Genomic DNA, 16339 nt, shown 5'->3' with positions numbered 1-16339 from the left:
GCTGTATAAATTTAAAACATGGATGAAAAATATAATGGTTGTATGATATTCCTTAGAAATAATAATATTATTTTTACTCTGAGGAGGACATTTTAGTATACAGTAGTGATATATTTCTGTCCTAATTTCTTGAAGTGAAACCGAACTTTAATTTTGATGGGTTGTCATGGAGATCTGTCAATCTTAGGCCCTGTTTACACCTGGTATTAAGACGTGTTTTGGTTGATCGGATCACAAGTGGACGACACTAAACACAGGTGTAAACAGGGTCTAAAACGTTTTGCGTTTGTCCACTTTCCACCACTTCCAGATGTAATCGAAAAAGTATTCGTAGTGTAGATGCTCGTGTGGTCGAATGTGTTCAAACAGCAACAAAAGACCGTCTACTCTCCTAGCATGGATAAGAGCAGGGAGAGCAACTACAACATAATTCGAGAATTTATTCTGATTCAAGGGGAATCAGAATGCCAAATCCTGACTGACGAGAGGAGCTGGGGATGGAGGAGGGTAATAAGCTCCTGAGAAACGCGATAGCTGCTGATAATACTGAAGGAGCTTATATATGTGTTGTGATAGGCGTCGTATTCCTATAGGTAGACGTGGATCAACTGAGAGTCTTAAAGCTTATTTTGTCCATTAGATCGAAAGATCTGAAAAAGCCAATACATGAAGAGTTTGGTTCCAAAACGCGATAAACGCCATTTTGAAAAAAAATTAGTTACTGCAAAAATCAGTATTGTATCTGGTTGGTATTGAAAAGTCAATGTTTAATTTTAAGTAAAATGCGATATCCGCCGTGTTATTCTGTCATGTTTTCTCCCTTTCTTTCCAAACCGCGACAAACGCCAGTCTCCCTTCTCTGCAGAATGCGATATATCCGCTCTCAACCAATCACAACGCACCATTCCACGCAATGTAAACAGTAACGGAAGCGCTTTAAATACACCCGGCTTCCTAGTTTTCTTATCGATTTTGTACTTTTCGATCAACAAACAAACAAAAAAATGAATAATTTTGAGGCATTGATGAACCTGTGGTTGTTTCTGCGGTGGGTAAGAAACGCAAGGCATCGAAATCGAATCATTTACGTGAGGAGATTAAGAAGATGAGGCACTCGGGAGGAGGAAAAATGTTTTCAATCTTCTTTACAGTTCTTAATAAAAAATATTATACTAATAAACTTACGTTGTTGTGTATTTTCAACAGTTTCAATATGAAAAAAAAAACTTTTATATTGATTCAATGGATTAATTGCATTTTGATTTTTTTTTTAAATGGATTTATTGCATTTTGGGGAAAAAAATAATCCGTTTTTATAATAAATCTTTGAAAATCAAAACCTGGATTTTAATTTTTTTTGTTATTATGACCTACAAATGCTATGTGAAAGTTTGAAACAGAAAATAGTGGTTTTCATCTTTCCACTTTCTTGGTAAAGAAAACACATTTTTACTCAAATTAATCTAAATGGATTTATTGCGTTTTGGAACCAAACTCTTCACATTTAGCCGCCCATAGACCCTACCCTCGAAAAAATCAGGATAGAAGTGCTTGAAAGTGGACAAAAGAGACGAATTAAGAAATGTAGATTGGTCTCACTCGTCTACTTGGGATCCGATCGACTAAAACGCATCTTAATACCAGGTGTAAACAGAGCCTTAGTTTAGTTGATGCCTTAAATTTTTAAGTACAATCGACTTGGATGTTTAAGTAATTTCAACTTAAATTACATTAAACTGACTTAAAGAATGAGTTGAATCTTGTATCACGACAATTATATCTGCTGTGTGATAGGCTGTTAGATTGATCCATATCGAGTAAAAATGTCCAAGCTTATCATTGTTATCGGCATAGACTTTATTGTGATCTCGAAATATTGTTTATCACCCAGCCCTACTTCAAAGCCACAAGTTTCCTCATATTACACACACACACACACACAAACACACACTTAATCTATGTACATAAAGTATAGTGTGCCTGTTAATTTTCTAGTTTATTTTGCAAACCAGGTCAGAATCAAAGTGTATTTTATCTAATACGCAGGTCACTTTCAGCTTGACATTTGTGTCCAACTGGTTCTCAGTAAGCAAAACTTCACAATCGAACCTCACATTCAAGCAGCAGACATAGTTTCTGAGATTCTTTACAAACTGGGAAACAATGTGTTTTTAATTTGTGTGGGAATAAGGGCATATAAGGTCAAAAAGTCTAGTTCTGTTTCTAGTTCATGTTGTGTGCAGTAAAGAGCACAGCCTGTCTGTCCCTGTCTGTCTCTGCGCTCGGGCCGTGTTCGTGGAGTCTGTGCATTGTCAAGGCTTTTCTTGGTTCAAGGCTGGTGACAGTAGACAGCTTTTCCACTGTGCAGTCTCTATTTAATGAAAGATAGAATTCTAGTTGACTGTTTTGTGCAGAATTTCCAATGGATGGTTGGTTCTATTGGCTAATAAGTAACCAATCAGCCCAAACAACCACTCAACAGCACAGCAGCAACAACCACCAATAATACACTAACCACTACCTAGCAACCATCCGGAACATCATAGCAACACTAAGGCCGTGTGTCCACGTTGTACAAGCAGAATGTGACGGTTGGTCAGTGTTGTATTTGTCCCGCCCCTCCTCCACAGTGATTGGACGGCTGGCTAAACAGTGACAGTAATAAGTACTGCATTTTACCCAAAGTTACCCAACTCCCGGCGACTGGTAAAAAAAAACGCTGAGCACTCAGCGTGAAATAGACGCTCAGCGCCTCGTCATGCTGCTGGAAACATTTTGAAAACATGGTGCTCCTATTGAAAACAACTGGAAAAATACTCCAGCCTCAGGAAAAAAAAACACTTCAGTGGACACACGGCACCCAAAAACAACCACCCAGAACATCCTAGAAACAGCATAGCAGCTCTATCAACCACACAAAACTTACTAACCACATAAAACACACTAGCAACAGCATAGCAGCCCTAACAACCACCCATTATACCCTAACAACTACCTAGCAACCACCCATAACATCATAGAAAAAGCATAGCATCTCTATCAACCACACAAAACCCCCCAAAACCACTTAGTAATCGCATAAAACACCTTAACAACAGCATAGCAACCATAACAACCAGCAAGAAAACCCTAACAACTACCTAGCAACCACCCAGAACATCCTAGAAACAGCATTGCAGCTCCATCAACCACACAAAACAACCACTTAGCAACCAACTAAAACAGCAACAGCATAGCAGCCCTAACAGCCACGCAGAATACCCTAACAACCACTTAGCAACCACCGGAACACCCTAGCAACAGCAGGGCAGCAACAACAACCTCCAAAAATACCCTAGGATTGTGTTTGTGGGTTTTACAGAGGCCTAGAAAAGAAAACTTTAGTTTTCTTCAGAAGCTTGGAATTTGTTTTGACTTTTAGAGTTAGATTTTTCACTTGTTTTCATTCAATCTTTTGTCAGTACAGATACATTTGAAATTGCCCAGAAAACTCTATTACCATGCACCAGAATATTTGCACTGAGTTCATCTCATCCACTTCCCACAAGCAACCTTCACTATGTGAACAGTGTCTGAAAAATCACCCATAACAATGACGCCATTAGTTCTATCAAGGTGGTTATCTCCGTAATCGTGTGTAAGTCATTTGCTCGGATCCAGTGAAACATCCGTGTTGTTTCTCACTGTCAGACGTTGCCTTCTCATCTGCCAGGCTTCGGTCCTCTCCAACCAGACAAATGACGGTCTGAATATCTTTTCCCATGCAGGCCTGACTCCTAATGTAGATACATTGCTTGTTCCAAACTATACTTATGATGAAATACAAGATCTGTTGTCTTCTATTCTGTTTCACAGTTTTTTGTTGTTTCATTTTATTACTGTTTTTTCCTCCGATGGGTATATCAGCCATTCACTTTGTGCCTTTGTTTCTCTGTCTAGCCACCCGTCTGTCTCTCTCTCTCTGTCGATCTGTCTGTGATTCTTTTTCTATCTTACTCATTGATTTTTCTTTCCTCAAAGGAAAAAAAAATGTCTAAGATGAGCAATACTTGCACTTCTGAATTTTATTAAGAAGCAGTGTAAAAGGAATCAGTATTGTTGTTGTTCTAGAAAAGAAATTCTGTTTATAAGGGGCTTCTTCTCCAAAGAAGCTTTGGAGAATGTTTTTCCCCCATCAAAAGAGATATACTTATTTAAAGCCGGAAGAAAGAAGCAAAAAAAGATAAACACAGTCTTTCTTTGTCCATATTTGATTAAATTCCCAGTGTTATTGAGCAGTATCAGATGACACAGAAAGAATCAATATCAGTGTGATACGCTAAGGTTTTATGTGATATCTCAAAGTGAGTTTGTTTAGCTATAAATTTGAAACACATGCTAGTCTCAGAACCAAACAAGAGCCAATTATTTCGCAACAATGGTCTAATGTAAAATGATACTGTGGTTGACTGTACCTTATCTCCACTGCATCCTTGAGGTCCAGATTAATATTTTTCTGTCATGACAACTCTTGGGAGTGTTTGGCCTGGTAATGGATGTGACAGTGTTGAAATGTTTGGTCTTGGCGGAAAAGATCTGCTATATACTATTCAACAATATTACTCATCTGCTTGCGTTGGCATCATTGTATGAGAATTGAACCGAGCTGGACGATGACATTACTGTTTTCTCCAGAGCAGCTGTATAGATCAACTTTTTATGAATTAATAACTTTTTTTACAATAGAAATGAATCAACACTGAACTTACTTAAGCTGGACAATGACACTATTTTCTTCTAGAGCTGCTGTACAGCCAAAACAAACTTTATACCGTAAAGCTTCTTTGAAACAATCTGTTACGGGACTTGCTATTGCCAATACATGACATGCTACTGTGAGCAAGTAAGACATGCTGCTGCTGTACAATATAGCATAAATGAATTACCCATAGCAGATCTATACAGGTGGAGCTGGGGAAGGTGGAGGGTTTCTGAAAGAGCGCAGGAACTGCTACAGCAAATGCTGACCAGTATTTGAAGGTTGAGCAGCGAGCTCATTGGCTACTGATACAGCAGGAACCAATCAGCTGTGCCCTATAGAGAATGATGTGATTGCAAGCAGATTGGGGTTAGAGTTTCATGGCAGAACTTCACATATGTGTAAATCTCATTGAATAAAAACGTCACCAAAACAAAAAGACGACAAATAAGTAATTATATTTTGCATTGGTCCATTATGATTATTTGGATAATATATATATTTTTTTTATGAGAATAAAACATGGAAGATAATTTCCCCCAAATTCAGATTATCGTAATACACAGATAAAGATTTTAAATAAATAAACAAATGGTTATTCCCATTAGATTCACAGTACTGTAATATAATTATCTGATCATTTTAATATGTATAATATTTTTTTATCAATAAAGTTTATTATTATTTTATTATAGTTTTTTTTGTATTACATAAATGCATATATATATATATATATTTGTCTTAAAAACAGACTTGATTTTCTTTATGACATTTTTTATTTATTTATTTTTTATTGTGATTGTGGTGTGATACTGTATGATCCAGATATGTTATTGAGAAGTTTGTAAAAAAAAATATTTAAACACTTGTAAAACTCTGTTTCCACTTTACCCATTATCCAGTGGGTTATTTCCCAAAAGTCAGTTTTGTTTTGACTAGACAAATATAAATGTACACACACACTGTGGCTCTCTTATTCTATTAGATTTAATGAAAATCATCAAAACCAGACGAATGAATCTATATCATAACGACCTTCTGTCAAAGTCTGAATCCAAAGCCTTGTGGCTCTCACACTCTAATAGTGCTGATTTCTAAAAGATTGTCACTAATGGATCTGTGGTGTTAAAGGTCTGAAAAAAATCACGGTTGCCGGAGCGATAAAGAGAAAAAGGTGACAGCGAGCAGAGAGAAACAGAGTGTAAAGGTGGCTGGATAGGACCAAACAAAGACATGCAAAAAGAAAAAAGATGAGACAGATGGACGAAAGAAGGAGGGACAACACTGACTTATTATCCAGACAAAGGCTCCAGTCATGCACCTAATTTAAGGTCGTCCTGTGCTCTGTCTAATTAACTATTTACCAGCTCATCCATCACGAGCTCTATTCTGCTTCTTACAGAGACCTCCTCTCCAGATTAAAGGATAAATGTTTCATTACCATGGGCGTGTTCAGCTAAAAATGGTTGCTAGCTGTAGCGTTCATATTCGAGTTTTGTAATGAGAAAATAAAAGAGGTTGAACTTGAATCACCATGAATTTGCTTCCTAAGAAAAGAGAATGGCCACCGCAGCTTGAAAGAGGAGCACAGGCTCAGTTGTTAGCTTAAAGCTTTATACGTGTTTGCTTTGAAAGGGAGAAAGTGGTGTTTGTCTGGAGATAGAGTCCGAGTTAATCCTCAGAGGGACGCTTTACTGCATGTCCACCTCTTGTCAATTACGCTGTAAGTTCCAAGGCACCGTGTTCACCGCAATTAGATCCTCCTCACAGGCAATATCTGAAATACATTTACATATGATCGTTTATGCAGACTTTAATGCAGACAAAAGTTGTTGATCAAACAGTACTGTACCTGCCCAGGAGGAGCACTAATTAACAGAGCTGGACGGTACGAAGTGTTCAGGGTATATAGCATGTAATGGAGAAAATGTGCCAATTTTGCTTTACCATTTATAATGTGGTAGATGTATTTATGAGGTTATCAGTATGCAGGCGTATGCTTTATTTTACAAATGACAGCGAGGTACATGCAGTAATGCACAAAAACAAGGACACAGGATGAGGAGGATGATGTTTACAATAGTTTTTCACTTAAACAAGAAGTTACATTGAGAACCAACAAATTAGTTATGTCTACATTATTAGAATTATATGGAAGCTTATAAAAAATAAAAAAGGTAATAGCGACTTTTTATCTAAACATTCTGACTTTTTTTCTTGCAATTGCGAGTTTACATCTCGCAATTCAAAGGTTTTTTTCTCAGAATTGCGTGATATAAAGTCGCAATTATGTGTTATAAAATCAGAATTGCAACAATCGCAATTGCGAGTTTATGTATCACAATTCTGACTTTTTTCTCGCAATTCTGACTTTTTCTTCAAGTTTAAATCTCGTATTTCCAGTTCTAGTCTTTTTCTACATGATTTTTTTTTTTTTTCTCAGAATTGCGTGTTTATATCTCACAAATCTGTTATAATTCTCACAATTGCGTGTTATGAAGCCAGAATTGCGATATATAAACTTGCAATTCTGAGAAAAAAGTCTGGGTTGTGAGATTAAAAGTTGCAATTACCTTTTTATTTTTTTATTCTGTGGCAGAAACAAGCTTCCATTGAATTACCACATGATCCTTCAGAAATCGTTTTCAATATTTATAATAATAATAAATGTTTCTTGAGCAGCAAATCAGCATATTAGAATGATTTCTGAAGGATCATGTGATGCTGAAAACTGGAGTAATGATGCTGATTGCATCACAGGAATAAATTACATTTTAAAATAGATTACAATAGCAAACAGTCATTTTAAATTGTATTAAAAATGAAGTATTACTGTATGTCTGATCAAAAAAATGCAGCCTTGGTGAGCATTAGAGACTAAAATATATAAAAAATATATATTAAAATAAAAATATATATTAAAATAAATATATTTATTAACTACTAAGAACCCTTCTAAACTTCTCACAGTAGTGTGTGTACATATATATACACTCACCGGCCACTTTATTAGGTACACCTGTCCAACTGCTCGTTAACACTTAATTTCTAAGCAGCCAATCACATGGCGGCAACTACGTGCATTTAGGCATGTAGACATGGTCAAGACAATCTCCTGCAGTTCAAACCGAGCATCAGTATGGGGAAGAAAGTTGATTTGAGTGACTTTGAACGTGGCATGATTGTTGGTGCCAGAAGGGCTGGTCTAAGTATTTCAGAAACTGTTAATCTACTGGGATTTCCACGCACAACCATCTCTAGGGTTTACAGAGAATGGTCCGAAAAAGAAAAAACATCCAGTGAGCGGCAGTTCTGTGGGCGGAAATGCCTTGTTGATGCCAGAGGTCAGAGGAGAATGGCCAGACTGGTTCGAGCTGATAGAAGGGCAACAGTGACTGAAATAACCACTCGTTACAACCGAGGTATGCAGCAAAGCATTTGTGAAACCACAACACGCACAACCTTGAGGCGGATGGGCTACAACAGCAGAAGACTCCACCGGGTACCACTCATCTCCACTACAAATAGGAAAAAGAGGCTACAATTTGCAAGAGCTCACCAAAATTGAACAGTTGAAGACTGGAAAAATGTTGCCTGGTCTGATGAGTCTCGATTTCTGTTGAGACATTCAGATGTTAGAGTCAGAATTTGGCGTAAACAGAATGAGAACATGGAACCATCATGCCTTGTAACCACTGTGCAGGCTGGTGGTGGTGGTGTAATGGTGTGGGGGATGTTTTCCTGGCACACTTTAGGCCCCTTAGTGCCAATTGGGCATCGTTTAAATGCCACGGCCTACCTGAGCATTGTTTCTGACCATGTCCATCCCTTTATGGCCACCATGTATCCATCCTCTGATGGCTACTTCCACCATGTCACAAAGCTCTAATCATTTCAAATTGGTTTCTTGAACATGACAATGAGTTCACTGTACTAAAATGGCCTCCACAGTCACCAGATCTCAACCCAATAGAGCATCTTTGGGATGTGGTGGAACGGGAGATTCGCATCATGGATGTGCAGCCGACAAATCTGCGGCAACTGTGTGATGCCATCATGTCAATATGGACCAAACTCCCTGAGGAATGCTTACAGCACCTTGTTGAATCTATGCCACGAAGAATTGAGGCAGTTCTGAAGGCAAAAGGGGGTCCAACCCGTTACTAGCATGGGGTACCTAATAAAGTGGCCTGTGAGTGTATATATACATACATACACTGAACAAAATTATAAACTCAACACTTTTTTTGCCCCCATTTTTCATGAGCTGAACTCAAAGATCTAAGACTTTATCCATGTACACAAAAGGCCTATTTCTCTCAAATATTGTGCACACATCTGTCTAAATCTGTGTTAGTGAGCACTTCTCCTTTGCCGAGATAATCCATCCACCTCACAGGTGTGGCATATCAAGATGCTGATTAGACAGCAGGATTATTGCACAGGTGTGCCTTAGGCTGGCCACAATAAAAGGCCACTCTAAAATATGCAGTTTTATCACACAGCACAATGCCACAGAAGTTTTGAGGGAGCGTGCAATTGGCATGCTGACTGCAGGAATGTCCACCAGAGCTGTTGCCCATGAATTGAATGTTCATTTCTCTACCATAAGCTGTCTCCAAAGGCGTTTCAGAGAATTTGGCAGTACATCCAACCGGCCTCACAAACGCAGACCACGTGTAACCACACCAGCCCAGGACCTCCACATCCAGCATCTTCACCTCCAAGATCGTCTGAGACCAGCCACCGGTTCGCATAACCAAAGAATTTCTGCACAAACTGTCAGTAACCGTCTCAGGGAAGCTCATCTGCATGCTCTTCATCCTCATCGAGGTCTCGACCTGACTGCAGTTCGTCGCCGTAACCAACTTGAGCGGGCAAATGCTCACATTCAATGGCGTCTGGCACTTTGGAAAGGTGTTCTCTTCACGGATGAATCCCGGTTTTCACTGTACAGGGCAAATGGCAGACAGCGTGTATGGTGTCATGTGGATGAGCGGTTTGCTGATGTCAACGTTGTGGATCGAGTGGCCCATGGTGGCAGTGGGGTTATGGTATGGGCAGGCGTATCGGAGCAACGTAACAGTTATGGACAATGAAAACAGGTGCATTTTATTGAGGCCCATTGTTGTGCCCATTCATCCACGACCATCACCTCATGTTGCAGTATGTGAAGGAGATGTGTTGCACTGCATGAGGCAAATGGTGGTCCCCCCAATACAGTAAAACTACACATTTTAGAGTGGCCTTTTATTGTGGCCAGCCTAAGGCACACCTGTGCAATAATCCTGCTGTCTAATCAGCATCTTGATATGCCACACCTGTGAGGTGGATGGATTATCTCGGCAAAAAATAAGTGCTCACTAACACAGATTTAGACAGATTTGTGAACAATATTTGAGAGAAATAGGCCTTTTTGTGTACATAGAAAAAGTCTTAGATCTTTGAGTTCAGTGTATATATATATATATATACACATACAAACACGCACATATTCACAGTACACACATATGATGTAAAATGATATAAAATTACACATACTGTGAGTATTCTCCTCAATTTCAATTTGAAATCACGCAAAAGTTGTTCCAGTTTCATTCCACGCTATAGCTCAAAGCATTTTAATAGTCAAAAGCTGCATAAAATGAGAAGTTACAGCAGCTGGTAACGTAATTTCATACCTTCAAGTGTGACTTTTAAGCTTATTTTGCTAAGAATAACTTCAAATTTAACAATATCGTCATTTTGTCATTCACGAGACATCCTGTGTCGATGAAAGTCTGCAAAGCATTATTAAACTGCATCTCTGAAAGGTCACTCGATTGATGCGGTTCGGTCATTCGGTTGAACACAGAGCTTGTCTGATGCAATAGTATGTGAGATTACCTGAATAAATGAACCTATTGCAGTGGACTCAGTTCATTTAGAGGGATTTGATGAGCGTCTATTGAGTCTCTCACCACTCCTGCAATACTTTTCCCACTATATTGATGGAATTATTTATTAATTTTTGAGAAAAATTGAATCCACAAATGTTGCATAACGCATTATCAGCCACATACAGCTTTGACAGTTTCAAGCCCACAAGATACAGGAAGCTGGTATTTTCAGTATTCTTATTATATTATTCAATGTGTTTCCATCATACTGGAATCCATACAATTACATAATGTGTCATGGACAAACCCACACGAAATTTGCTCTAAGGTAAACCTATTTTGAGAATTCCATTAAGTATCAACGACGTCCCTCCTAAAATCCTAAAAGAAATGCAAAATAGGCACACATGAGTCAATTGTTAACACACAGTATGAGTATAGAGCAATAAAACCAAAGCCGCACACTCACAAGTTGAGTTCATGTTGAAATCTCATTAAAATCAGATCTCATTTTGAGATATTTTTGAGATCGCTTCAGAAACTCACAAATGTGAGATTTTAGTTTTCTCTCAAAATCTGAGACACAGGAGAAAAACTTTCTTCTGAGAGAAGATGTTTTATTTCCTTCACCAAAGTGAAATGCATATATACATATTGGTTTTATGTTTGGTAACATGTTGTTTATTCTTATAGCTGTTGTTGTTCTATGAATATATATATTAAATTATTATATTGTTATTAATATTATGTATTAAATGTGTTTACCTTTCCTATATTTTTAATTATGAATATACTAATTTCCTTGTGTTAAATACAAAAATATATATTTTTATCTACATTTAATTAAGAATAAATACAATTAAAAATGAATTAAAAATCTATTTAATTTAACAAATAACACTGATTCTAACTACACAGTATAAATGACAGCTGAAAATCCAGGCCGACTTGATTGGTTGACTGTGATGCTTTCGAAATTAAGCAGACGCAGACATCATTACACACAATTGAACCAAGCCCTATCGTGATGTTTGAAATCCCAGCACTATCCAGACCATAGCTAGCATGATTCATCCTGTCAACCCATGCGTCTTCATAACAGCTGATCCTCTTTTTTTTACACCTGCGAGTAGCAGATGAAGCTCTGTATCAGAGAGACCTCTCAGCAGAATGAGCCTCCTTCCAACAGAGCGCTCTCTGAGAGTCTGCCATGTATTCTGATCATCCTCATCATTCGGTTGGATAATAGGAGACTGGAGTGGAAACGACTTGTTTGCCGTCTGTGTAAATATGTGGTTCTGAAGAGGGTCTGGTTGAGAGTGACAGTCTGAAGGAAAGTTATTAGACAAAGCCTTCTTCTGAAAGCTCACCACAATGAATTAGCTCTCCCACGTTTCTCCTGGAGAGCTGCAGGCTGGAATATATTCCGCAGTTTATACGTTTTTCGATGGACTTGAGGATGTTTAGACTACTTTTCTGAAACAAAAACCTCTTGGACAAAAAGGCTATTCTGACATTGGCTCAAAACACAACTGCAGAGCCACTGGCTACAAGCTTAAAACACACACATGTCTGTTAACCATGTCTACTGAGGAAGTGCTTCTAAACTCACTGCCCCTTCTATAGAGAACCATCTTCACCAGGTTTCTGCTTTTGTCTTTGGTGTTGATTTGTATAATTTGCCACCTACTTTACCGAAAGATTACAACACAAATATATGCACATTCTTTAAACTTGCTTAAAATGTCAAATTCTGTCATTATACTCACCCGTATGTCCCGTAAATCATTCTAATTCTCCTTCAGGCAAGAATCAATGGCATTGGTGTTAATGATATCAAACCCCCTGGGTTGTCTCAGAATATGCCATATTTTAATTTGAAAGCAAGTACAAATTAAATTTGTGAGTTTTAGCAGATGGGAAGATTTTCAGTGGATCATTTAAGGTTTTTTTTTGGTTATGACTTTATGGTGTTTTTTGTCTTTATTTTGGAGCTTGACAGTCATGTCATCAGGAACTCGGGCATTTACTAATGGCTATTTTTATAATTGATTAATTGATCAATTATGTATTTGACTAATCAGATAATATTCAGATAAAATCAGATATTCTCCCAATGTACAACACTGTGCAAGTCTATAAATATAAAAAGATAGATGCGCATTGCGCACATAAGATCTAGCTACAATGCATATTACAATATCAAAACATACAAATTGTGTCAATGCTTTTAAAGCCAGAAGTATCACTAAATTATGAGTCAGAAAACATTCACAAAGCATTTTTTTTTTGGTTCTACTGAAAAGATAACAGTTTGCCATGGGTGAGTAGCCTAAATAATAAAGTATAATAAATAATAACAAAGGGTTTTCTATATAGTATTGTTCACTCATTAATTTAATTAATCATATTACTGTATGTGACTGCAGCTTAGGAGAGGCAAAAATCAGACAAACAAAGAGAATGAGAGAAAAAGCTTTCTGTGTGGGCTGTCAACACAACACCGTTTTGCTCTTGCTTTAATTACAGGACTCACAGCAAAAAAACAAAAACATACGTCATTTATCATCCAAATACCAATACATTCACACAAAACTGAATGGAAATGAAGACATCTTATTCATTTCCCTCTCTCTACCCCAGCAAAAACCATCTGCGCGACTAGACTACACCTCTTTCTCATCCTTAACGCTTTCCGTCTCTGTGTGATGGAATATTTAATGTGTTTTCAGTTCAATCAGGTTAGCCCAGCGAGACGGGAGGGGCCACGGAAACCCAATGGGTCTAAACAGTGAGAAGTACGTGTCCATCTGGCATCCTAAACAACATCACAACTCCTGTGAGAAAGCACACAGTGAGGAAACACACAAGATGGGTCACGCATGAAACACTGCACTGCAACCTCTTTATTTTTTACTTTCATTAATGCAATACCTTTTGCATTGTGGCAAAGAATGACACTAGAGTGCATTGCGCTTGCCGGACGAGAGTTGTGCAGTGAGCTGCTTCCATCCTTTGAGCTTTACGGATTTAGTCGCTGCTGTATATGGGTGGAGCACTGCTGTTTTTCAACACCTCCCAGAGCTTCTTGTGATGTGATCTTTAGTTAGATCTGCTCACGAACTCACAGGTGCGAGCACAACAACAAGCACCATCATCAAGTTCTTTGTTAAAACCTAATTAGACCATGGATAATGCATGACAAATGTGTTGTAACCATTTTCTACAGTGCCCTAATAAGGCTCTGCTGTCCTCTTTGGGTTGAAAACAGCAAAACAGGAAGCTGAACTGAACTGAAGTCTTTACGTTCTTGATTTCAGGACCACGGACAGCGTCTTTCTGAAGTCTGGTGTAGAATGTAAACCAAATGTGAGACTTAACACCGATACAACTTGATAGAATTAAGTAAGTAAGTAAATGTTTATGCGTGATCCCCTTGACATATTTGTCGCTAAATACAAGACTACACTAAAAAAAGGCCTTTTAAAGTGAATTAAATTGATTTATCTATAATGAAATTGATTTATCTGTAACAGATCTTGAGCTAAACACACTCATTTTTAGATATATAAGCTCAAATCTAATGACTAAAGTCAGCATATCCATCCACATCATGCCTACTTGTATGCCACTTTTTTTATGTAGTATGTACGCAGTTGCATAAGATGCTGATAAGGTAAAATACCCATTGTACGTTTGATAACTATAATAATATTGCAGATCAAATTAAATACCAACATAGAACGCAAAACAGCATCAACAGAACTGTACGCGCCACTATCAATTACCAACAACAACTATTTGCAATCCTCATTCGCACCATTTATTGTCCAGCCCTACGTGATTAAATATTCGGGTGTAAAAGCCAATGGCCACTCCCCCCAAACCCCATATGCAAATAAGTACAGGACCGCAGCTGAAACAACTCAAATTGACACAGTGCATATTTGAAATCCCTTTATTATTACTCACCGAAAAGTAAAACGTTTTCAAATAAATACAATGCCGGGGGTTATTTAGGCTACTTCAAATGTATCACTGCATCAACAACGAGAAGAGTCTCACTACTAACCAACCTCAACCATGAGAAAACCCTGCATTAACCTATTCAGGTGCACCTAAGCTCGCGCATCCTTTCATGAACGCGCATTAGCGAGTTGAGAAACATGCATAACTGCACGAGCCACAGCAATTGTGGTTCTTACTGACAGACTGTTTTCAGTGGGACAGACTGACGTGTCAACTAGGATGCTTTATAAACTAAGTGTACGGAAGCAGAAAATTATCGTTTTCTATGGAGAGTTCTGAATATATGACCAAACCGATTCAATATTTACAATATGTTCCGGGATACAAGCAGCCTTTTCGTCCATGACAGACATTTGGGGATGCGCGCGGCGTAGCGTATAAATGCGGCAGTTACAATATATGAAATAAACAATAACGAATTCAACAAATATAACTTTAAAAAAAATAATTTCCGTGACTTACCCTCAACAATTAAAGTCTTCATGTTGTATGAATATATCCAGTAAATGAGTAATCCCAGAAAGAGGTCCCCGTTGGACTGGAGAAGACGGTTTTTTCCTCGCTGTGGTAAATTTGAATAATTTGCAAACCTCACGGAAGATGAACCACCATCATCCCTGTCGTTGAAACTTTAGCCGACGGTCGCCGGACAGGCGCGGGACGGAGAGCAGCGTCTCCCGGTGGTTCCTCTCTCAGTCATTTGGGCAGAGACACAATCACAGTAATATCCAAACTCAAATATCTGCTTCTGCCGAAGAGGACCAGCCCGGAGGATTGCCGAAACCTGGCGAAAGTCACACTGGAAGAGGATAAACTACTGTCGGGATGAATCCATATAGGCTGTATGGCACATTTCCGGTGAAAGCAGAAGTATTCCAACGACCCGAGTGTCCGTGCAGCCGCGCGGGAGGAACGGGAAGAGGCTGTGGCGCCGTGCGTGTATGTGTGTGTGTGTGTGAGAGAGAGAGAGAGAGAGAGAGAGAGAGAGAGAGAGAGAGAGAGAGAGAGAGAGAGAGAGAGAGGGGGGGGGGGGTCATTTTTCCAGACATTTTTCTAAACACATCAACAAAAATGTATTGTACAATTTTGATGCAAACAAACTATATGGATACATATTTTGTTGTGCCTCCAGTTTATGTCAAACTTTGTTCCCCTATATTCCCTTTCTACAGTAATAAGCTATTTAATCAATCAATCAATCAATCAATCAATCAATCAATAAATAAATATAAATAATGACATAAGGATCCAATAGTAAGTACTCTTTTTAATGTGTCCCAACATTAAAATGTCCTTATTTAACTTTATATTTAGCCTGAGATTGCACAATTAACACATATTATAGTCATGTCGAATGCTTAAAATTTACTTTAAAAATCAATGAAAATCACTAAAATGAAACTAGAGATGCACCCGTTTTACAGAATGATCCATACATTGAATCATGTTTATTGTTCACCCAAAAAGGAAAATGCTGTCATCTTTTACTCACCCTCAGGCTGTTCCAAACTCGTATGAGTTTCTTTCTTCTGCTGAACACAAAAGAAGATATTTTGAAACCAAACAGTTGGTGATCCCCATTGACATCTATAGTATGAAAAAAATAATAATACTATGGATGTCAACAGGGTCCATAAACTGTTTGGTTACCCATATTTTTCTAAATTTATTTTGTGTTCAGCAGAAAATAAAA

General features: G+C 38.1%; 1 protein-coding gene across 1 annotated transcript in view; it reads right to left on the bottom strand.

The window, feature by feature from the left end:
• rtn4r (reticulon 4 receptor) overlaps positions 1-15591 on the bottom strand; it is a 104718-nt gene extending 89127 nt beyond the window's left edge. The window contains exon 1 of the mRNA XM_056254773.1: positions 15109-15591. Within this exon, the coding sequence (XP_056110748.1) occupies positions 15109-15130 (22 nt within the window). The 5' untranslated portion in view covers positions 15131-15591. The remainder of the gene's footprint in view (positions 1-15108) is intronic.
• Between the last annotated feature and the right edge of the window lie 748 nt (positions 15592-16339).

Source organism: Rhinichthys klamathensis, unplaced genomic scaffold (genome assembly GCF_029890125.1).
Source record: "Rhinichthys klamathensis goyatoka isolate OS25496 unplaced genomic scaffold, OSU_Roscu_1.1 h1tg000114l_1, whole genome shotgun sequence".
Taxonomy (NCBI): Eukaryota; Metazoa; Chordata; class Actinopteri; order Cypriniformes; family Leuciscidae; genus Rhinichthys; species Rhinichthys klamathensis.
This window is presented reverse-complemented; position numbering and strand designations above follow the sequence as displayed.